This window comes from Eurosta solidaginis, chromosome 4 (assembly GCF_040869045.1).
Source record: "Eurosta solidaginis isolate ZX-2024a chromosome 4, ASM4086904v1, whole genome shotgun sequence".
NCBI classification, from domain to species: Eukaryota; Metazoa; Arthropoda; class Insecta; order Diptera; family Tephritidae; genus Eurosta; species Eurosta solidaginis.
In genome coordinates, this window is record NC_090322.1 from 270,159,347 (window position 1) to 270,182,844 (window position 23,498).

General features: G+C 39.6%; 2 protein-coding genes across 4 annotated transcripts in view; one reads left to right on the plus strand and one right to left on the minus strand.

Moving 5' to 3' along the window:
• LOC137251472 (poly(A) RNA polymerase gld-2 homolog B-like) overlaps nucleotides 1-23,498 on the minus strand; it is a 240,543-nt gene that overhangs the window by 143,501 nt on the left and 73,544 nt on the right. The gene's annotated exons all lie outside the window — the stretch shown is intronic.
• LOC137249541 (uncharacterized) lies at nucleotides 16,792-18,287 on the plus strand. The gene is made up of 2 exons (XM_067781144.1): nucleotides 16,792-17,849; nucleotides 18,111-18,287. Exons 1-2 carry the CDS (start codon nucleotides 16,829-16,831, stop codon nucleotides 18,206-18,208), a joined length of 1,119 nt encoding a protein of 372 aa, XP_067637245.1. The 5' UTR covers nucleotides 16,792-16,828; the 3' UTR covers nucleotides 18,209-18,287.

Sequence of the window (23,498 nt, forward strand, 5' to 3'; positions counted from 1 at the left end):
TGGGTATATTCGACGCCATTTCGAACGAACGCAAATCACCGATAGGTTAACTAGAGTTTAACCCTATCAGATCGGCCTCTTACGCTCAGCTTAAACTTCAGTTGAAGTGGACTGTAAAACTGGATAATAAGTTTAAGCGTAGTTTAACTGACAAACTGAGTTGAACTTGTATTTTAAAACCGGGCCTTAATCACAATAACTAAAAAGTTTCGTAACGCAGCTGTAGTGACTGTAACAGGGAAACAATTTTCCTCGGCTTTTTTTTTTTTTTTGACCGAAAGTGTATGATGTCATGTCATGGTTATGAACAGTTTTTAATAACACGCATATGCATGTTAAGCAGTTGACTTGTTTGTTTAGAAATTGCTCACATTATGACAAATAGCTATTGTTATCAGATATATACTTGCCGTTGTTGTTGTAGAAATTAAGACACTCTCTGAAGGTGAGTGTTATCGCTGTTGATGATGATTTGCCGGATATATCTGGTACGATCCGGCAACAAGCACCATTAAGGTACTAGACCGACCATCTCTGGAACGATTTAATATGGCCACATTTAACCTTCTAGGCCATTGCGCCCCCCAGAGCCCCGCGTGCTAAATACATATGTGTATGATACATTCATATTTCTAACAGGATTCCGGAAGCTGTGAACTGCGTTTGAACCCCGATTTTCGTTACCATTTTGACGAATTGATTTATCTCACACTATTAATTCTAATAAGAACCACAGTGTTGTACCGGAGGCACCAGCCTCACAACCGGAAATGAACAGACAAATTAAATGGGGTTACATTTAATATGTCTGTTCTCCTTCAAATTAAGTAACAGACACTGCAACAACAACAACGTGAAAGAGAAAACGACCAGAAATTGGACCAACTTGCTTCTGCTGGTGTTGTTGTTGTTGTAGCGAGGACATTCCCCGAAGGCCTTGGGGAGTGTTATCGATGTTCCTTTGCCGGACGCAGATCTGGTACGTTCCGGTAACAAGCACCATAAAGGTACTAGCCCGACCATCTCGGGAGCGATTTGGTATGACCACATGTAACCTTCTACGCCATGCCGCCCTTCCCACCCCCTAGATCCATCCGAAGTTCGGGGTCGCCAGAGCCTCAGCTTGGAAAAGCTATATATTGCGCTGGCAACCCCTTGAGAGGGTTGCGCTACACAACTCCTTGAATCAATTTGGTATTTTAGTCACCTCTTACGGCAAGCATACCTACCGCGGGTATATTCTAAGCCCCCGAACCCGCTGGGAAGGATATCCGCCTCAACATCAAAACCATCTTTTTGTGTTAAAACTGTTCCAATATGGCTTCAAACCAGAAACCCAAAGTTGATGACAAGAACCTAAAATCAACGAATGCTACACCCGATGAACCTGTTACAGACGCTTCCCAAAGCAGTCGGTTCTATGTACCGGAGCGACTCGGGATTTTTCCCGACCAAGGACTGTCATTTCAGTGTGACCCCATCTAATTTGTTTCGTCCCTCCTGTCACGAGAACATACATACCTACCAAATGATAGGGCATATTTATGCTACCTATGACGTAGGCATATTATATGTATATTCATTTACACATATATATAAGTTCCACATATGCATTTACATTTACTTCATTACTCAATAAAGTCAGTCTTTAACTTGCACTCAGCGTATGTAGTTATACGGTCAGTACTCTATCGTCACATGGTGCCGAAACCCGTTTCGAGAAAAACAAATAACTCACAACGCAATAAAGTGCCAAAGACTCCCGTTGGAGTAGCGAATAAATTATATTAAAACTTATAAAATAAAAAATATAAGCAATATATACATAATTAAAATTCGCATAATTATTAAAAATAAATAAAACAAAATGGTAAAGCCACCAAAACCACTCCTAATAAATAGCGACCTGGATATGGCACGTGAATGGAGCGAATGGTTGGAAACCTACGAATGCTATGCCCTTGCTGCGAAGGTCAACAATGATGAAGTCCCTGCCCAATTGGCAAATTTCAAAACTGTGCTAGGGCGAGAAGGTATTCGACTAATCAATAATTTGGGCTTAACCGATGCCCAAAAATCTGATTTAACCGAGTTAAAAAAGAAATTAAAGGAGCATTTTGTACCAACGCGTAATAAGACGTACGAGCGGTATAATTTTCATCACATCAAACAGCAAAAAAATGAAGCTTTTGACGATTTTCTACAAAAAATTCGAGAGCAGGTACGAAAGTGCGATTTTAACGATGACGATGAATTCCTAACTGACCAAATCGTTCTTGGTATCCGCTCTGATGATACCAGACAAAAACTTTGGATCGAAGAACAGCTGTCACTGGCAAGAGCTATTAATGTGTGCCGCGCGGCAGAAAGAGCAACAAAACAAATACACGACTTGAACGAACCTAGTTCTGCAGTGAAAATTAATAAAATTGATAAAGCTTTTAACTGCCGTAGGTGCCTTACAACTCACGGGCCAAAAAGTTGCCCAGCATACAAAAAAGAATGCTCGCGTTGCGGTAAAAAGGGTCATTTTAAGGTCGCGTGTAAATCAAAAGCGAATAAAGAAAAATATTCCAAACCAAATCAAAAGAAAAAAACTAAAATGAATGTGAACGCTATAGAAACCAATGCCGATAGTGATAGCGATAGTTCCGAGTTTAGGTTCGTAGGCAATAAAGAAATTCCGTTAGGCCAGCCGAAAACGAAGAAAAATGGACAGAAAAGGTGCGAGTTGGCGATTACGAGCTAAAATTGAGGTTAGATACCGGAGCTTTTTGTAATGTACTACCAATCAAAGTTGCCAGAAAGCTCGGCGTAGAAATAAACCCCAGCGAAATTAAGCGCCTAAAGGCCTACGATGGCGGTTTTATTAAAGTAATAGGCCAAACAGAATTGATGTGTCGCACCCAGCGCACATACAACAACGTCAGAAAAAATGTATGCTTCAAAGTAATCGAAGAAAACTTGCAGGCGATTTTAGGAGCTGATGACTGCGAAAACCTAGGATTCGTGAAGCGTGTAAGCCAATTAGGATGCTGTAACAATTTCGAGTATGACATAGATTTTGTAGACAACCCAAAATTTAAAGTCATCCCAGCGAGAAAAATACCGTACGCAATCGAGAAAAGCGTACAACAAGAAATACAAAAAATGGTTAAACTCCGAGTAATAAAAAGCGTTAGTGAGCCCACACCGGCCGTTAGCCCAATGCTAGTTGTAAACAAAAGAAATAAGCTACGTGTATGAATGGACCCTACCGAACTAAATAAATATATTAAACGTCCGATCTACCCAATAAAAACTGTCGAAGAGGTAGCAGCAAAAATTCATGGTAGCAAATTTTTTACTAAATTAGATTGCCAAAAAGGTTTCTGGCAAATCAAAGTAACGGAACGAACATCAAAATATTTAACATTTTCTACACCATGGGGACGTTTCAGTTACCTTCGTATGCCGTTCGGTATCTCATCAGCGCCAGAAGTTTTCTGCGGAGTAATGAATCGAACATTGGAGGGCATAGATAGGTGCGAAGTTGCCATGGACGACATTTTCATACACGCACCGACTTTAAGTGAACTACGAAAGACAACACAAAATGTAATTAAGCGATTGAATGATGCTGGATTTACGTTAAATTCCGAAAAATGTGAGTACGAAAAGAAGTCACTAAAGTTTCTAGGTCATATTTTCACCGAAAACGGGTACAAAGCAGACGAAGAAATGATAAAGGCAATCTGTCTACTCAAAAGGCCCACCTGCGTTAAAGAGCTGCAGCGCCTTTTGGGAATGGTAACATATCTCGGTAAGTTTATAAAAAACTTGTCGCAATTGACAGAGCCATTGCGCCCACTGTTACGTAAAGAAAACGTGTGGAGATGGGAACACGAGCACACAAACGCTTTCGAAGCAATAAAACGAACATTAACAACAACTCCCGTACTAGCTTATTACGACGTAAAGAAACCAGTGAAGCTGTCCGTCGACGCCAGTAGTCAATCCATGGGGGCATGCCTAATGCAAGGCGGCAGGCCATTGGGATATGCCACAAAAGCATTCACCCAATCACAACAAAAACAATCACAAATCAGCAAGGAAGCCTGGGCTATCCGTTTTGGATGCCAAAAGTTTCACGATTACGTTTACGGAAAGCAGTTAGAAATAGAAACTGACCATAAGCCACTGCAAACGATTTCCAGCAATCCGATCCAGAATGCACCTATACGATTGCAGAATGTGCTATACGATATTATGCAATATTCGCCGAAAATAACGTACACAAAGGGAACGATGTTACCTATTGCAGATACCCTGAGTCGCGACTGCGAACCTACAGAAGTTGATAAAGATGAGCCAGTTCATTTAATTCACGCAATTTCTGACAACATACGTGACATTTTAATTAGAGGAACTGCATCCGACGTCGAGCTACAAGCACTCAAAAAAGCGATCATGAAGAAATGGCCAGAAAATGAGGCAGAAATACCGCACATCATTAGAAAGTACTCGGCTTTTAAACACGAAATTACTTATGAAGACAAATTGCTGTTAAAGGGTAACAAAATTATTTTGCCACATAATTTAATACAATCTGTCATTGCAGAAGCACATAAGGGCCACAGCGGTATCTCAACGACCATACATCGCCTACGCCAATCATTTTTTTGGAACGGGCTTACAGTTGATACAAAAAACTTCGTTGAAAGGTGTGCGGTATGCCAACGAACACAACGAGCAAACTGTAAGGAACCTTTAATACTACGTGACATACCAGAATACCCATTCCAATTAGTATCAACAGATATTTTCAAATTTAAAGGTGATGATTATCTACTTATCGCCGATCACTACTCTGGATTTAATGACTTCCGAAAACTTAAATCTGCTACATCAATGGAGGTAATATATTTTTTGCGTCAGTGGTTCTCCGTACATGGAATTCCCGAAATACTCGAATCCGATGGAGGTCCACAATACAGTAGCCAAGCATTTAAAGAGTTCACGACAAATTGGCAATTTAAGCACAGAATTTCGTCTCCACATTACCCTCAATCCGTAAAAGTCGTAATTGGCGTCGCAGAAGAATTGCATGAACTGCGAAACAATCAGAAACGCTACGTCGATCGGGTCGCAATACCTCGCGCAGCGCTTAAAACAGGCGACAACGTCAGAATGCAAACGGGTCACCGCGAGTGGAAACCAGCCAAAGTGGTCGAGTTGACTGCAAGTCCACGCTCAGTCATAGTGGAAACTCCTGAAGGCAGAAAATATCGTAGAAACAGCAAGTATCTCCACACAACAAAAGCAAACATACCTTCAGACAACGCGCCCACTTTAGAATGTGAATCCAATAATGCTCGCGAGCCTGTATCAAACGAGCACAAGAAAACGACGCCTACCGAACAAGCACCTACCCATAACAGCGGTACTAAAAGTCAGTATAGTGGTGATGGTACAGACCAGCAGCTCTCACGCTACGGACGCAAAATCAAACCGGTTGTAAAATACGATCCTTCAAATTATTAATACTAATCAAGATTTTTTTCTGTTTAAATTGGAATTAATAACTCATGTACCTTTTATTTTCTTTATAAATATATATATATATATATATATGTATATTTGCATTTATGTAGTTTATGTATGCTCAAATTGACATCCAATATTGAGATTAAATAACTCATTTAACTAAATTTTTTTTTCATCTGAAAAGAGAGGATGTCACGAGAACATACATACCTACCAAATGATAGGGCATATTTATGCTACCTATGACGTAGGCATATTATATGTATATTCATTTACACATATATATAAGTTCCACATATGCATTTACATTTACTTCATTACTCAATAAAGTCAGTCTTTAACTTGCACTCAGCGTATGTAGTTATACGGTCAGTACTCTATCGTCACACCTCCCACAAATTGTCATACTCCCAGCAGCTCCTTGCAGCAAGACTGCTCCATATTCTCTTACTCCGGGAAGGCATCGAATCCAATCCGGGTCCGTCTCCTGACCTCGGTCCTGAGAAATGGTTTTGCTGCATCTGCCGGAAAAGAATGTTTTTAGGACGGTCATACTCTGTTCAGTGTGTCTCGTGCAAGGGATGGTTGCATCGGACAGGTTGTTCTGGGCTTGATCCCAAAACCCGACGTCCACGTAACTTTTATAAATCTTTTGTGGCTCCTTGCTGTTCACGTCCAAGGGCGTCCCGTAGTCTACGCCTTAGCGCCCCCCCCCACTACCTTCCACCAGCCCCGCTGCTCAGCAAGCCACAACAAGTACCCGCTGCTGCTCGCGCCCCACGGCGCCAACAACTCAAACAGCTGATATCACTCATAACTACTACCTTCGTAGTAGATTTGGTAGCAATGCTGAGCATCAGCCCCAGTCCCCCCCCCCCCCCCCCCTCTTTTCCGGCAGCAATCGTGCAGGTCAGGGAAACAGACTCTTAGTCTCTACCTCCGTTTCCCAGATGTTCTGGTCTCCGCGACGGCCACCCCCCGACGGGTTTCATCGCGCCATGTTGCCAGGTCGCAAACCCAAATCATCCGGGTACCCCAATGCTTGCCCAAGGACGCCCAGTCCCAGGGCCACAACAGCAATTGCGTCCTGGCCTTCCACAACCCAGGCGTAGTCACCCGTCACTTACCCCCAGAGTGGCGACGTCTCCCCTTATGCACTTCAGAATCCTGCAGTTAAACTGTAATGGACTAACTGGGAAGATTACGGAGATAGTCGATTTCATGAAGCGGCACAACATCCGCATTGCTGCGATTCAAGAGACTAAACTCACAGCAAGATCTGCATTGCAGGCCTGCTCTGGGTATAACGTCCACAGGAAAGACTGCGAGAGCGGAAATGGAGGCGGTCTCGCGTTTATCATACACCACTCTGTGCAATATTATATATTTGATCCTGGCATCGACGTTTTAGAACGTCAAGGCCTATCTGTCCGGTCAGGCGATGCAAACCTAGAAATCATCAACATCTACATCCCTCCTGCCACCTGTTGCCCCAGTGGATACCGCCCTAATATCAGGGCCTTACTCACTGGCAACAATCGCATTATCTTAGGTGATTTCAATGCCCATCATGATCTATGGCATTCAAACTTGCGGGCGGACAGTAGGGGTGAGATGTTGGCGGATCAAATAGAAGAAACGACGTTCTGCACAATAAACGGAGACGCCACCACACGTATGGTAGGAAGCTGTCACAGCTCGCCAGATATCTCAATGGTGAGCGCAGAACTCGTAAACTGCGTCAACTGGCAGCCGATGGTAACATTGGCATCCGACCACCTGCCCATATTTATTTCGCTTGAGCGTACCGCCGACTTCATCGTCACTGAAAAACGCACTTTCATAAACTTCAAAAAAGGAAAGTGGGAAGAATATAAATCCTTTACAAACAGCCGCTTTGCTGCCCTCCCTATCCCGACTGATGCCCGCCAAGGGGAGCGTGCCTTCCGTAAGGTCATCAAATCCGCCCCGGCACATTTCATTCCCGCCGGGAGAATTCCCGAAATCCAGCCCCACTTCCCGGCGGAGGCCGCAAACTTAGCGAGAGAACGTGACCTTATAAGACAGCTTGACCCAGGCGACCCCCAAATAAGGAATATAAACCAACGCATCAGATTGCTAGTGGATGAACACAAACGGGCGAAATGGGAGGAGCACCTAAGAGGTTGTAACCTCTCTACCGGTGTGGGTAAACTTCGGTCCACCGTAAAGTCCCTATCGAATCCGACTAAGCACAAAGACAAAGTTTCCATCGCCTTTGGCGACAAAGTGCTGTCGGACAAGAAAAAATGCGCGAGCGCTTTCTGCCGACATTATATAATGCATCCTACGGTCGACAAAGATAGACGGAGAGCCAATAGACACGCACATAAACACAAATTCAGCGCGTCAACAATCACCATCACCGCTAAAGAGGTTGAGGACGCCATTGGTCGTGCTAAACCATCCAAAGCAGTGGGCCCAGACGGCATAGCCATGCCGATGCTTAAAAGACTAGGGAAAGAGGGTTTCAAATATTTAGCGCATGTCTTCAATCTGTCTCTTTCCACCTTTGTCATACCTGAGAAAATGGCCACGGTGGTCCCGCTACTAAAGCCTGGGAAACCAGCTAACATAGGTGAGTCGTATCGTCCGATATCTCTCCTATCGCCAGTGGCAAAGACGCTTGAAGCCATTTTGCTCCCTTATTTCCAAGCAAATTTTCAGCTAGCCCCCCATCAGCATGGCTTCAGAAAACTCCATAGCACTACCACCGCGCTAAATGCCATTAGCACCCAGATAAATTGCGGTTTAAATCAATACCCCCACCATAGAACAGTACTCGTAGCGCTAGACCTATCAAAAGCCTTCGATACGGTCAACCATGGCTCGTTACTGCAGGACCTGGAAGGGTCTACCCTTCCCCCATGTCTTAAAAGGTGGACCGCAAATTATCTGTGTGGTCGGCAGGCATCGGTGCAATTTAGAAACGAAGCATCAAAACCAAGGAGAATTAAACAAGGGATGCCACAGGGTGGTGTCCTATCCCCACTTTTGTTTAATTTCTACATATCTAAGCTACCTTCACCACCGGAAGGAGTCACAATCGTTTCTACGCCGATGACTGCACAATAATTGTCACAGGCCCAGGCCCAAAGATCGATGCGATATGGAATAAAATAAACGGCTACCTCCCTGATCTCTCCAGTTTTTTCGCCTCGCGAAACCTGGCATTGTCACCGACTAAATCTTCCGCGACCTTATTTACAACATGGACGCCCCAAATGTCGACCATATTGAACATCCACGTCGATGGCACTACGCTACCGACTGTCCTACACCCCAAAATCTTGGGTGTGACGTTTGATCAGGATCTACATTTTGGTGCGCACGCAACCGCAATTGTTCCGAGAATTCAGAGCCGTAATAAAATCCTCAAATCCCTTGCTGGCAGTACCTGGGGAAAAGATAAAGAAACGCTCATGACCACATACAAAGCAATTAGCCAGCCGATTACGTGCTACGCGTCACCCATATGGTCGCCAAGCCTAAAAACTACCCACTGGAAGAAACTACAGGCCTGCCAAAATACTGCTCTCAGAATCGCCACGGGCTGTCTTCTTATGTCCCCAGAACACCATCTGCATAATGAGGCGAGAATACTCCCCATCAGGGAGAGAAATGTGATGCTGACCAAACAGTTTCTGTTGAATACCCAGAAACCTGGGCATCCCAACAGACATCTGATTGACGAACCAGCACCGCCTAGGGGCCTAAGGAGTCATCTCCGTAAGCATTTTGAGGAAATACGGCACCTGAGAACCCAGCCGTACGAAGCGAAAAAACACAAGCAGGTCCTTGGTGAACTCCATAGACAGGCGTCGGACCTTTATGTCGGGAATTGCCCGGTGAATCCAGTACTTGAAGAAAAATATCCAGAACTCGCGGAAGAGGAACGCATACTCCCCAGGGAAACGCGTGTCACTCTTGCTCAACTTCGTTCTGGATACTGTAACAGGTTAAACTCTTACCTATCCAGAATCAACCCCGACATACAAAATGTATGCCCCGCTTGCAATGTGTCCCCACATGACACCAACCATCTCTTTAATTGTAATGTGGAACCAACGCCTCTAACACCCCTTTCCTTATGGTCCACCCCTGTTGAAACGGCAAGTTTCCTTGGACTCCCGTTAGAGGATATTGATGACAATTTGTGATCGGTCGCGGCTATTAGGTGGGGCGAGCATTGCTACAACAACAACAACAACAACCTGTTACAGAGAACAAGACTGGTTCAAAAAGTTCGGGGAAGAACCGAAAGCGGAATGACCAGGGATAACTACATTGAAGTATCACCAACTAAACCACAATACATTTTCTGAAGCCTTTTAATATTTACTACTTACTAACTTACTTACTTACATCATGGATCAATTAACATCAGCCAATTCACCGATATCCGTAAAAAATCGCAATTTGCCGAAATAAAAGAAAAAATAGTAAAGGGAGACTATAAAATCATTTTAACTGCCGGAAAGAGCAAAGTTTGTGATATTTTCGGCAAAGTAGATATTGGCGGCAGCTTTTTGGACAAAGTAGTAGCATGCAAAGACTGCAGTAGCATTTTAACCTTTACAAAAAGCACATCGAATTTAGTCAAACGCAAGTGTTATATAACTTTTACAGATCGAGTTGACAATAGGCACCGAATAGATGTTGATGGCGAAACAAGAAAGGACGTTGTCCGATCTGTTACAGGATGGGTTGTAAACAATTGCCGATCGTTTCAAATTGTCGAGGATGAAGGCCCGCAGGAATACACAGAGCTAATATTGTCAATAGAAGCCAAGTATGGGCCAAATGTAGACGTCAAAAATTGCTACCACACCCTACCACTGTATCCAGAAACACAGACAAGCTCTACAAAATTGCCTACGATGAAATGAGAACAGAACTAAAGGAACTAAGTGGCAGATTTCTTGGACTCACTTCGGATTTATGGACAGACACTGCTTCAAAGCATTCCGACTTATCACTAACGCTGTACTTTATTATAAGTGTAAAATTAGTAACAAAATTGCTTGCTTTTAAGTCCATGGACTCCGAGCCCTGTACCAGTACGAATTGCCGATTTTAATACCTTGCTGAATACCCTGATTGTTTTTTCACGAACTTTTTCACAATAGATCAAAGAATTCTGCAAAAAGTGAGGGAAGCTCTGGACGAATTTGCTTGCTCCTTGGATAAAGCCATTATTGTTACGAATAGAGGAACTAACATGAGAGCCGCTTTCCAACATCACAACCACATACATTACCCATTTATTGCACAACATCGTGGAAAAATCTCTTACGAACTACTGACACTGTACTTAGTAATTTAACAATGATTCATAAAATAGCTCTATTTTTGTTCCCACCGACTAACAATCTGTCCCAGTTTACTGCTGTTGAGAAAAATGAAGTCAAAGAACATTGTAAAACTTTGCTTGAAAGGCTAATAAATGAAGACAGTTTGATAAACAACGAAAAGTGTCAGCAGAATTCTCTTTCAAACGAAAAAGAATGCCTATTTTCCGCATTTCTCCAGCTTCAAAACATACCTAGTAGTATTGACCGAGTACAACAAGAATTGGTGCTATATGAAAACATATTTCCGAGGTCATTGACAACAATTTTGACGTTATAAAGTGGTGGGAGTTTAATAAACTTAAATATCCTCTGTTATTCCAGCTAAGCCGACAAATATTTGCTGCTCCTGCTAGTAGTGCCCCTTCAGAAAGAGTATTTTCAAGCGCCAAGCAAGTACTTTCAGATAAGCGTAGTTCCCTAGGGTTTAATTCGACATGTGTTGTACTACACATGTAAAAATGTACACATACAAAAAAAAAAAAAAATCCAACAAAATATGTGCACATGTAAAAAACCAATGTAAACAAATCAAAAAGGAAAATTAGAACTAATAAACAAACAAATGTATTGCTTTTTAGTATCAACTTTCCATTATGTCATAAATTACTTCCACAAAACGATTGAATGTGAAAAAAAATTGAAATTTTGTAAACACAAGCAAATTTTAAGTGGTTATAAAAGTAAAATGATACAAACACACTTAAAATTTAATTATGTCACTTGAATAGCCATACATAATCAGCGCGCGCACATTATGTATGACTATTCTTCAAAGGCCGATGGTGTAGCATGACTTGAAATACATTCTATGCATTCTACTTTCACTGCATTCAATACCTACATAATCACATGTAGTCAAATATTAATACCCAAAATAGCCGCTTGAGCTCAGCGTGCATTTATGCATAATTGCATATATGAATCACATTTGTTTATAGTCCGGGAGCCAGCGACATTTTTTAGTGACCAAAAGTACAAAAGCTGAAAATTTGTCCTAAGCTTTACTTGGCATCGCTAGTAAGTGAATGGACCACCAGCTGGCGCACTTCCGGGGGGTGTAGCTGCGGCAGCCTCCCACACACGTAAAATAACAATAAAAAAACTAATACCGCAAAAGCTGAAATTTTGTTAATATGTTTATTATGTTATAAATAAATGAAAAAACGTGTCCAGCCGAATTTAGAGTGGGGGATTATGCTCCAGCTTTTCACGTAAAGAAGTGAAAAATATGCGCTGAGTAAACTGATACTACAAAAGCTGAAATTTTGTAAACTAATAGTTAAATTAATAACTTAAACGAAAAAAACATCCAGCTTTAAATTTAGTGGGGGAAAAGTGTCCAGCTGATGCAGTGAAGGATGCTGCGCACGGGTATGCGCTCGGGCGCGTCGTATCTTTGACTGCATCGGCTGGACACTTTTCCCTCACTAAATATAAAGCTGGATATTTTTTTCGTTTAACTTATTTAGTCAACTATTGTATTACCAAATTTCAGCTCTTGCGGTATCAGATATCTATACTTTTCTCATTAAACACAGCGTGCAGTCCATACAGTTATTATACTCACTCACCTGTTTTTGAATTTAAAGTAAATATTTACACATTTAAATATGTATACATAACATAAAAAGTAAATATGCGGACATAAGAGTGCCAATAGTAAATATATATATGCTCTGTCTTTGTCTCTCCCGCTCTGCTCCGAATTTGCCAGAGTGACGCCAAGCTATCCAGTGCGACCGTTGAACTTGTTCAAATCGGAGCTGCCACAATGTCTAACGTACATCCCTTTTGTGTATATTGCTCCAAAAAAAGCGGAAAATTACATCTTTTTGATGCGGCCAAATTAAATAAGTGTTTATCGATATTAAAAATTCGGAAAGACGGTGATTTGACTTTCTCCAACGTTGTGTTGCCGGAACAGCCGAACAATTTTCAAAGGTACCACAGCCAGTGCCATAACCGTTTTACAGCATTACCGCCTAAACAACGAGGATATGATCCCAAAAAGCAGGCATCTTCATCTTCAAGTACAGAGTAAGTACTTATATTTTTGTTGCAAATAGTATTTTTTAATGAAATATATACTTTTGGTATATACCTAGCTATATAGCTATACAGCTATATCAACGAATATAGACTTCTTATAGAAGAAAAGTCACGGGTTAAAACCGAGGGACGAAATCTTGGTACACAGGTATAGTGCGTTATAGGTTTCTCCTGTATAGTCCTGGTACACATCTATAGTGTAGTATAGGCTCTACATGTATTTCAAAGTGTGACCCTGGCGCCAATGCAGAGTGTTCTTCTATACGCAGTCTATATTCGTTGGCTATATAGCTAGATAGCTATATAGCTAGCGTGTAATTGTGCTGTGCAAAATGTATTTACTTATATTTTTCGCATAGCGTTTGCGTCTTTTTAATATTTTTAGTCGTACTCTTTTCTATTATGCATTATTCATTATTTTTTTTATTCACGATAGTGCTGTGGAAGGCGAGCATTTCGCTACAAACGACGACGTTGCTGAAGGCGTCCATGACGGTACATGCGAGGCTGCAGTTCAAGGAGAAGGCGAGGTTGCTGCTGAACCCGAAAATGTGGATGCAGGCGACGATGTCGATGGGGCCGAGGATGCCATTAATCCAGTCGATAACACTGTAGATGACGATGCTGACGTATCTGAAGTTGCTCAAGAGGTATCAAATAATCCTACTTGTATTTTTGGTGATAAAAGTAGGAAAAAACATCAAGGCCACGAGCAACAATTGCATGTATTAGAGAAGGAAAAGGCATTGGAGAATATACAGCAAATCGCTATGGATTTAGACGATGTACAGTTTATTGAAAAATTGCAAACTTGTGGTTAGAAGAAAAATTAATATTTTATCATGCGATATGCCGAAAAAAATATGAAAATAGAATCTCAGCGAAAAAAAGCAAAGAGAAGCCAAAAACAGGGTGGCATACAGCTCGCAATGTTCATTCTCAAGCGTATGAGGAAATATGTCAGTTTGTGTCGAAAAATATCATCGCCAAGAATCAGTCGTTTTTCCTGTCGTCTCTAAACACGATATTTATAGATTATTTGGAACAACACAAGGCAAACACAGATGTGTATACGATGAAGCCGTATCATCTAGAAAACCGGCTTCTAGCTACATTCCCAAAAAAATAACCGTCGTGTTGCACAACAATAAAAAAATTGTAAAACCTTACAAAGGCGTTCTTGTACAGCAACAATTTAATCAACTAGAAAGAAAGGACGTTTTATTGCATGCATCATTAATTTTAAGACAGGAAATACAGAATATTGAACAAAACAAATTGCCAGATCAGCTCACTTCTGCTGATTTAATCAAAGGAGAGTGTGATGTTCCAAAGAACCTGTTTAATTTTTATTTAGATTTACTTTGTGGACCAAATTCTCGTAGTAGGCGCGGCGACAGATCAAATAGATTAGCAAAATCTTTTTCCGAGGACATGATATATGCAGTGTCAAATGGGCAAATAAAACCTTCTAAACATATATGCCTTGGCTTGAGTCTAAAAAGTTTAACTAATAGCAAGAAGATTGTTAATATTATGAACCGATATGGCCACTGCTGTAGCTATACAATTCTGGAGGGTATCGAGACTGAAGCCACGTTTACTTCTTCTGTGCGTTCTGATATTTGTCCTGAAGGCATCGTTCGCTCAAGAAATCTATGCACAGGTGTCGCATTTAATAATTCCGATCGACACGTCGATACGTCAGGCGACCACAACGCACTGCACGACACCGTGGGTATAATTTTTCAAAATATTGATAATTCTACTGAGGATGAAATTGACAATGATATTGAGAATGATATTGAGGATGATATTGAGGATGATATTGAGGACAACAGCCCTCAAATAATTACACCAGGCCCTTCCGAAAACAGTAATAAAAAACGAAGACGGACTTTCGACACAATTACTCACGAATTACAACCGTACAATAAGACACCGAAAATTTACGAACGTTTACAGCCTGTGGATGTTTTATCAAATTTATCAAACCCTAACTCAAAATGGTTACAACAAATTAATACCGTGTTCATGCTTTCCCACTACCTTGAAATACCCAAAACACCGATGTGGGTTGGTTTTAATAGCTTGATCTACAAGGATACAGCTCCAACGCAAAAGGTCTGTTACTTAACCACAATCAACTCTTCACCGACGAATAAATCAGTTGTTGTAGAAACTATGAAGCAGAGTCAACAGGTCGCTAAGGAATGCGGCGAGAAGTATATGCAAGTAACATATGATCTTGCTATAACTAAAGTTGCACTTCAGATTCAATCGACCGAAAAACCGCGTTACAACGACTTATTTATTCATGTTGGATCCTTCCACATAATGATGTGTTATTTTAGAGCTGTTGGTAAATTTATTGAAAACTGTGGTATTACGACCATTATGCGATCAACGCGGAAATGCTAGCGAATGGATCTGTTAACAGTGATATTGCAGGAAAACATTTTAATAGGTGCAAACGATTGCATCCAATGGTATCATTAGCTCTGCAAATTTTACATTTCGAAGAATTTTTGAAGCGGGAAAATATTGAATGTAGCGACGACATGAAAACATATTTACTGAAATATAAGGAAGAAAGATCTGATGAACCTCGAGTACTTCCACGAAACCTACAGGATTTATTAGATAAATATGAACAATTTAAACAGCAAACACTGCCAAGGAGAGCATGGCAAAACTCCACAATTTTACATGATGTACGTTAGTTTTATTGACTATTACTTAACACTGTATGCAAGCATACGAAGTGGGAATTTACAACTTTTTATATCTATCTTGCCTAAAATAGCCAACTTGTGTTTTGCTTTTAATCAACAAAACTACTCAAGATACTTAGTGAAGTACCACGATAATCTGCTGAAAGTTGATGAAACTCATCCAGGATTAAAAAAGGATCTAGAACTGGGAACATTTGGTGTGAAGAGAACTGACAAAGCAAACTCAAGACAACCCGTTGATTTAACTTTAGAGCAAACAATAAATGCCGATGCTGCCAATAAGCTTACAGGTGTGAGTCACACGACAAATTCGATATCTGCTCGACAGCGTTGGTGCAAAAGTCACACTTTAAGATCTACAATAATAAGTCATACGATGGAGCAGACAGGGCTGAGAAAAGTTCAGGATATCACTGCCGACTTGCAGCCGAGCAGAGTAACTAAAAATTCTAAACAGCTTAGTAATTTTATTGATAATATTAAACAAAACATTAATCCGTTTGCTGCTGATTTAGATAACAATTATTTATTTAATATTTCGACAGGTCAAACGGTACAAGAAAATATCGAAAGATTCTTACTTAATGTCGAAACAATGGGTAATGAACAACGAGAAAATTTTATTACACAATGTGCAGAAGATGAAAAAAGATTTGAAAAACCCATAAAACAAAATAAAGTGCTTAATTTTACAGACAATATGCAAAAAAAGAAAATGACAGTGTCAGGAAAAGTTGTTGAACTGCGTATGCAACGTGACTTGTTTGGCCAATTTTTATGCATACCTTTGCAAAAATCTCTAGATATAAAGTTTTAATATATCCTCTAACGCCAGTGCCATTATCAATGTGTCACATGGATGGATCTATTTGCAAAACTAATAAGGCAGCTCTATTAAAAGTACTCGAGCAGCAGATTGAGCCGCATACTCCGGAGCATACTAACGTGAAGGTGTTCGATGGATTTTTTATGCTTCATTTGATGAGGGAAATTCCAGCTACTTACGGAAACATATCTACTAAAATTTTAAGTATGTTTTGTTCTAATAATGCGGAAGTTGTAGTAATCGCCTTTGATAGGTACATTTTTCCTTCAATCAAAGATAATGAACATTCTTTAAGAGGAATGCAAGTCGCACAATTCCACATCGAGGGACCAGAGCAAATACGTTCTTCTGATTTCAGTAACGACTTGAAAAACGCTAATTTTAAAGAGGCGTTAGTGAATTTTATTATACAGCACTGGACACTTGATCACGCAGCACCTTTCATTGGCAATAAAACTATTTATATTAATTATGATCAGTGCTATAAATATAAAGTAAATAATGGCCATGTAGAAAGGACACACGATGTTTTATTAAGCTGCCCAGCGCATGAAGAAGCGGATACGAAGATAGTTTTCCACGTCTGTCAAATAGATTACGACGCACATGTCACGATAAGATGCTCGGATACTGACGTGGCCATTATAATGCTTTCTAACATGAGTGCCTTAAGTAACGCTGATGTTAAAGTTTCAATGGAAGCCGGAGTCGGTAATAATCAGCGCTTTATTAACATTAGCAAGTTGTATGAAACGTTGGGCCCTAAATTAAGCGCCGCGCTGCCGGCTTTCCATGCATTGACGGGTTGCGACTATAACCCGTCATTTTTCAAGAAAGGAAAAAGCCGGCCGTATAAAATTTTACAAAACTCAGAACGTTTTATCGATAGTTTTATCAAACTAAGCAACGCACCTGACGACGAGTTGCAGAATACGTTTGATATTATAGAAGAATATGTTTGTCGTATGTATGGATTCAAAAAAATCAACAAAGTCAATGAAGCACGAGTTGCAACATTTTTGAAGACGTACAAGGTTTTACAAAACGATGACATATTCCGGTTACCGAAGAATAATATCGACGGATCAGCTCTGCCTCCCTGCAAAATTGAGCTGCACCAACATTTGCTGCGGACAACATACATAGCAAATATTTGGGCACATGCTCATCTTCAGGTTCCAACGGCATTACATCCGACTGATTTTGGATGGGAAGAAGATGAGGGAAAATTCAATTTTAAATGGTTCGAGGGTGACCAGCTACCCGCTACCCTTGGTGATATAACTATCGATGATGGCGATGACCAAAAAAGTACTGAAGGTTAGAATAATACTGATATATTTTTCTCTCATTTCATTATTTGTCAGTTTCAATTTTTGATTATTTTCTGTTTAATTTTATCACACAATTTTAATTTAAAAATAAAACTGAGTTATATTTGTAACAATTTTGGATAGCATGTCACCTTTTTTTTGTAATTTATAATCAGATTTGAATTAAAATTTTGCTCTTGCGTGTTAAATGTTTATATACTATTATCATCTATATCTTTTAATATATTATTATTATATATGTTTACAGATCCTGACGAAGATCTTTCACGGGTCGACATCGCTGTCAGTGATAATGACAGCGATAATGAGTACGATGGCGATGAATCCGAAGAAAGCGAAATTTAAAATATTAGCTATTCACGTATTAGCACACTATGTATATTTATTTTGAATTTTAGTATGCTTTTTGTAAATAAATAATACATTTTTAAGTAATTAATAGTAAACCTACTTTTTATTATCCTCCTTTAGAGCAGAAAAGTTATACGTATCTATCATCCAATAACTGCATGGGCGGCACGCTGTGTTTAATGAGAAAAGTATAGATATCTGATACCGCAAGAGCTGAAATTTGGTAATACAATAGTTGACTAAATAAGTTAAACGAAAAAAATATCCAGCTTTATATTTAGTGAGGGAAAAGTGTCCAGCCGATGCAGTCAAAGATACGACGCGCCCGAGCGCATACCCGTGCGCAGCATCCTTCACTGCATCAGCTGGACAATTTTCCCCCACTAAATTTAAAGCTGGATGTTTTTTTCGTTTAAGTTATTAATTTAACTATTAGTTTACAAAATTTCAGCTTTTGTAGTATCAGTTTACTCAGCGCATATTTTTCACTTCTTTACGTGAAAAGCTGGAGCATAATCCCCCACTCTAAATTCGGCTGGGCACGTTTTTTCATTTATTTATAACATAATAAACATATTAACAAAATGTCAGCTTTTGCGGTATTAGTTTTTTTTTATTGTTATTTTACGTGTGTGGGAGGCTGCCGCAGCTACACCCCCCGGAACCGTGCGAGCTGGTGGTCCATTCACTTACTAGTGATACCAAATAAAGCTTAGGACAAATTTTCAGCTTTTGTAAAATGACTAACCCTAAACTGTCGCTGGCTCCCGGACTATTACGTTTGTCAATTAGTCACATTGACCGACGAACCCAGTACACACATATATATGTACATATGTATCTAAATAGGTTATTGTAATGTATACAATATGTTGACTTGCACATACGAACCTATGTACATTTAGTTTGTAAGTATTAGTGTAAATAGGTATTTATGATGTAAAAAATATTTGTATAAAAAGAAAGTATTTTCCAATACACATTCAATTCGGTTCTACAAGCCAACCAAACGTTTTCGTTTCCAACATGGCGACCGTATGCGTTTTCGCAAAATTCAGAAGTGGGATAATACGTTAAATTTGTACTTTTGATAACTAAATACTTTCTAAGTGTTGGTCACGATCATGTCATACCATCAGTGATTGAAACCATTCTCACTCAAACGACAACTGTTAAAATTATAATAATCCATCACGCACATGCAAAGATATATTTATTTGTATTACTAGTATGTAAGTATTATAGTAAATATGTATTGTAATAAATAAGAAATGTTCAGAATATTGTATAAAAAGGCAAGTTTTTTTTAAATAAAAATCAATATATGATGTTATGTCATGGTTATGAACAGTTTTTAATAACACGCATATGCATGTTAAGCAGTTGACTTGTTTGTTTAGGAATTGCTAACATATATGACAAATATTTATTGTTATCAGATATAGACTTGGCGTTGTTGTTGTAGAAATTAAGACACTCTCTGAAGGTTCCGGGAAGTGTTATCGCTGTTGATGATGATTTGCTGGATATAGATCCGGTACGATCCGGCAACAAGCGCTTTAAGGTACTAGACCGACCATCTCTGGAACGATTTAATATGACCACATTTAATCTACTAGGCAATTCTGCCCCAGAGCCTCGCCTGCTAAATATGTGTATGATACATTCATATTTCTAACAGGATTGCCGCAGCTGTGAACTGCGCTTGAACCCCGATTTTCGTTACCGTTTTGACGAATTGATTTATCTCACACTATTAATTCTAATAAGAACCACAGTGTTGTACCGGAGGCACGAGCCTCACAACCGGAAATGAACAGACAAATTAAATGGGGTTACATTTAAGTTGTCTGCTCTCCTTGAAATTATGGAACAGACACTGCAACAACAACAAGAAGAACAGAAAGAAAAGGAGAAAGGTGGCCAAAAGAAGACAACTGAGGCCTACCGTGAAAGAGTAAACGACCAGAAATCGAACAAACATAAAAGGGATGGAAGCTCTTTACGACTTACTCGAAGCAGACAAAGATGGAAATGTCGCAGAAGTGCGGAAGTGCTGATGTGGCCGAGATTGCCACTATCCGCGTTGTCTTCCGCGTGCACGTATGTATCTCACTCAGAATATTCAAACTGAGTATTTATCAACGATGGTGAAGACCTAATAACTCTTATGAATGAAGTTCGCGAGGAGCTTGTACTAGTGACATACATAAGTCCCAAGCGTAATGGCTATGATTGTGTGTAGCTGAAGATATTTATGATAACCTTGCCCTCAACCCGCAAACCATACGCGGTATCTTGCATCAACTTGCTTCTGCTGTTGTTGTTCTTGTTGTAGAGAGAAGGACACTCCCCGAAAGCTTTGGGGAGTGTTATCGATTTTGATGGTCATTTGCCGGATGAAGATCCAGTACGTTCCGGTAACAAGCACCATAAAGGTACTAGCCCGACTATCTCGGGAACGATTTGGTATTAAATGTGTTTCATGTGGTCAACCAAGTCGTTCCCGAGATAGTCGGGCTACAACACCAACAACCACATGAAACCTACGCCATACCGCCCTCTCACCCCCTAGATCCATCAGAAGTTCAGGGTCGCCAGAGCCTGGGCTTGGAGAAGCTATGTATATATTGCGCTGGCAACCCCTTGAGAGGATCGTGCTACGGAACCGCTTGAATCAATTTGGTATCTTGGTCGCCTCTTACGACAAACATACCCGCCGCGGGTATATTCTAAGACCCCCAACCCGCTGGGAAGAATATCCGCCTCAATATCAAAACGATCTTTTTGTGTTAAAACTGTTCCAGTATGGCTTTTACATCAAACCAGAAACCCAAAGTTGATGAAAAGAAACCAAAATCAACGAATGATATGCCCGATGAACCTGCTACAGAGTACAAGACCGGTTCAAAACGTTCGGGGAAACCAGCGGTTAGAATCAAAAGGAGAGTGAAGGTACAAAGACCACACAGCAAAACAAAGAAGCGCCATTTGAAAAGCTGTTCTTCGGATGTAAGAATATCAATGAAACATTACAAAATTTACCAACGACCCTTAGTCCGCAAACTGTTGTTACCAATTACGACCCGCTCGATTGGGTTTTACTCGCCCGCATTTACCGACAAGTTCCAGATATTGGAAATTTATAAGCAACATGCTCCGTACTTGCTTCTGCTCAAATCCAGGAGCTATGTTTGAGAACGAGCTTCTGATGAATTATTGATTTGGCGGCGTCGCTTACAATTATAACAATTAATGATGATAAGAGCGACCCAAACACATTCTTTGAGATGTTGGTTTAGGCGCTGCAGCTCTATGTAGCAATAATATTTGTCTTTCGTCATATGCGGGTTGTTTAGACTTAAATTATATGCACACAACCCAATTGATGTGCCGAGTACAATAGATTAGATTAAGAAATCCGATCGGAATGTCTAACTGTCAGTGTTAGTTTGTTAATGTGAATCACCCAAATATTAACACACATTGTTTACTTTGTTAATGTGAATCACCTAGATACATAAAGAGATCAATCTGCTGACTTTGCATACTATTATTACAAATGCACATATTTTTAGTTTGTTAGTGCTAGAATAATTATGAATGTATAGGTTAAGAAATTATGTATAAAAGAGAAAGAATTTCTTTAATAAAATCAATCATTATCTGACTTCCAAAGTCAGAGTTTCTTTTATTTACAATTGTAAGGATAAAATCCCCCAAATTAGCTTTTATTCTTTCATCTGACAACGTCGCATTAGTGTCGTTCACAATGACGTATTTAATTGTGAATAACGTAAAACAAAAAGAATAAAACATTGTAATATATTCTCAGCCATTGAAATATATCATGTAAAAGAGAGTACGATATTTGTGGGGTGAAACATGAAAATGACGAGCGGCAAGAGTGACATCGGCACTTTCATGTTTCACCGCAATCAATTAATTTCGGCAACTCAACAAAAACGCAACACATAAGTGCGAAAACTAAAACTAATTTGTGAAACTAAAATATTTAAGTTCAAACTAAGAATTTGTGTAAAACAACAAATAAACATTTATTTAATAATTTCCATTAAACATAAGTACATAAAGAAAAGTACACGAACTAAAAGATACATGTGTTTTATTATTGAGTGCGGAGATGCTTGCGCGTGCGAGCACATATTTGATACCTTACAAAGGTGCCCAGGAGTGGGTGTGTGGGCACCAGTAGCAGATTTTAGCTCGAAGGTTCCATCGGAACCTTATACAATTAAATATTTCCAGCATTATCAGTGATTTGCACCAGATGGCGCAACACTGAATAAATATAGTTGGTAAAAAGGAATAGAAGTAGCAAATTTTGTACGCTAAAGCGTACCATCAGTAGAAGGCTTAGCACCCTTCGAAACGGATCTATATGCGCAACTATGGCAGGTTGTCTGAAAAATTTCATACTTACTATTCCAAAAACAAAATACAACTTTACAAATTTAGAAAAATAAAAAAATAAAAATAACAATAATTATCATTAGAAAAAAAAATTATTGTTCTGGCCTTGAGCTCGAATCGAACTTTGAATCATTTATCAATAGGCAGATAAAGACAAATACAATTTTTATTTCAGTGGAATAATAGATCTAATTTGAAAATTACTCGTAAATTATTAAGATTACTCATTGCGAAAGAATGGATGCTTATAGTAATGAATGAAATATCGATGAAAAATATGCGTTTTCGCATTTTCGAGAAGTGGAATAATAATTTGAATTATTCACCCTTATCGCGAGTTTTATTTTCACCCGAAAATATTCAGTTTTTGTTCACCCTATCGCAGAGGGTGGCGAACAATTTTTTCGTGTTCGAAAAAGATTTCACATTATCAGCAACTCTTTGTTCGGGCGAAATGAACAGCGGGTAAACCCAAATTTGTTCACTTATATTTTACAGGGGAACGAGAGGAAAACAAAATTTAAGTAATTTTTTGTTTTGAAATTTGATACTCTTATAATTATATGTTCTTTTATTATTAGAAATAAATCAATAAATAATGCACAATCGGAAGCTGAGTGGCAGAAGTGAAATTCCTGTATTGCTGTAAATTTGATTTTTTATGACAACGTATCAGTCGGCCAAGTTATCCATTGTGGACAAAGCAACGGTTCCAAAATGGTGAGCACCTAACTGAAACAAGATTGGCTAAGACCCACTTCATGGTCCTTTCCGACGCCTTTTCCCTATGCGAAAACACGAAGACATGTACACAATTTAACAATTGGTGGAACTCCAAATTTTTGCTTCA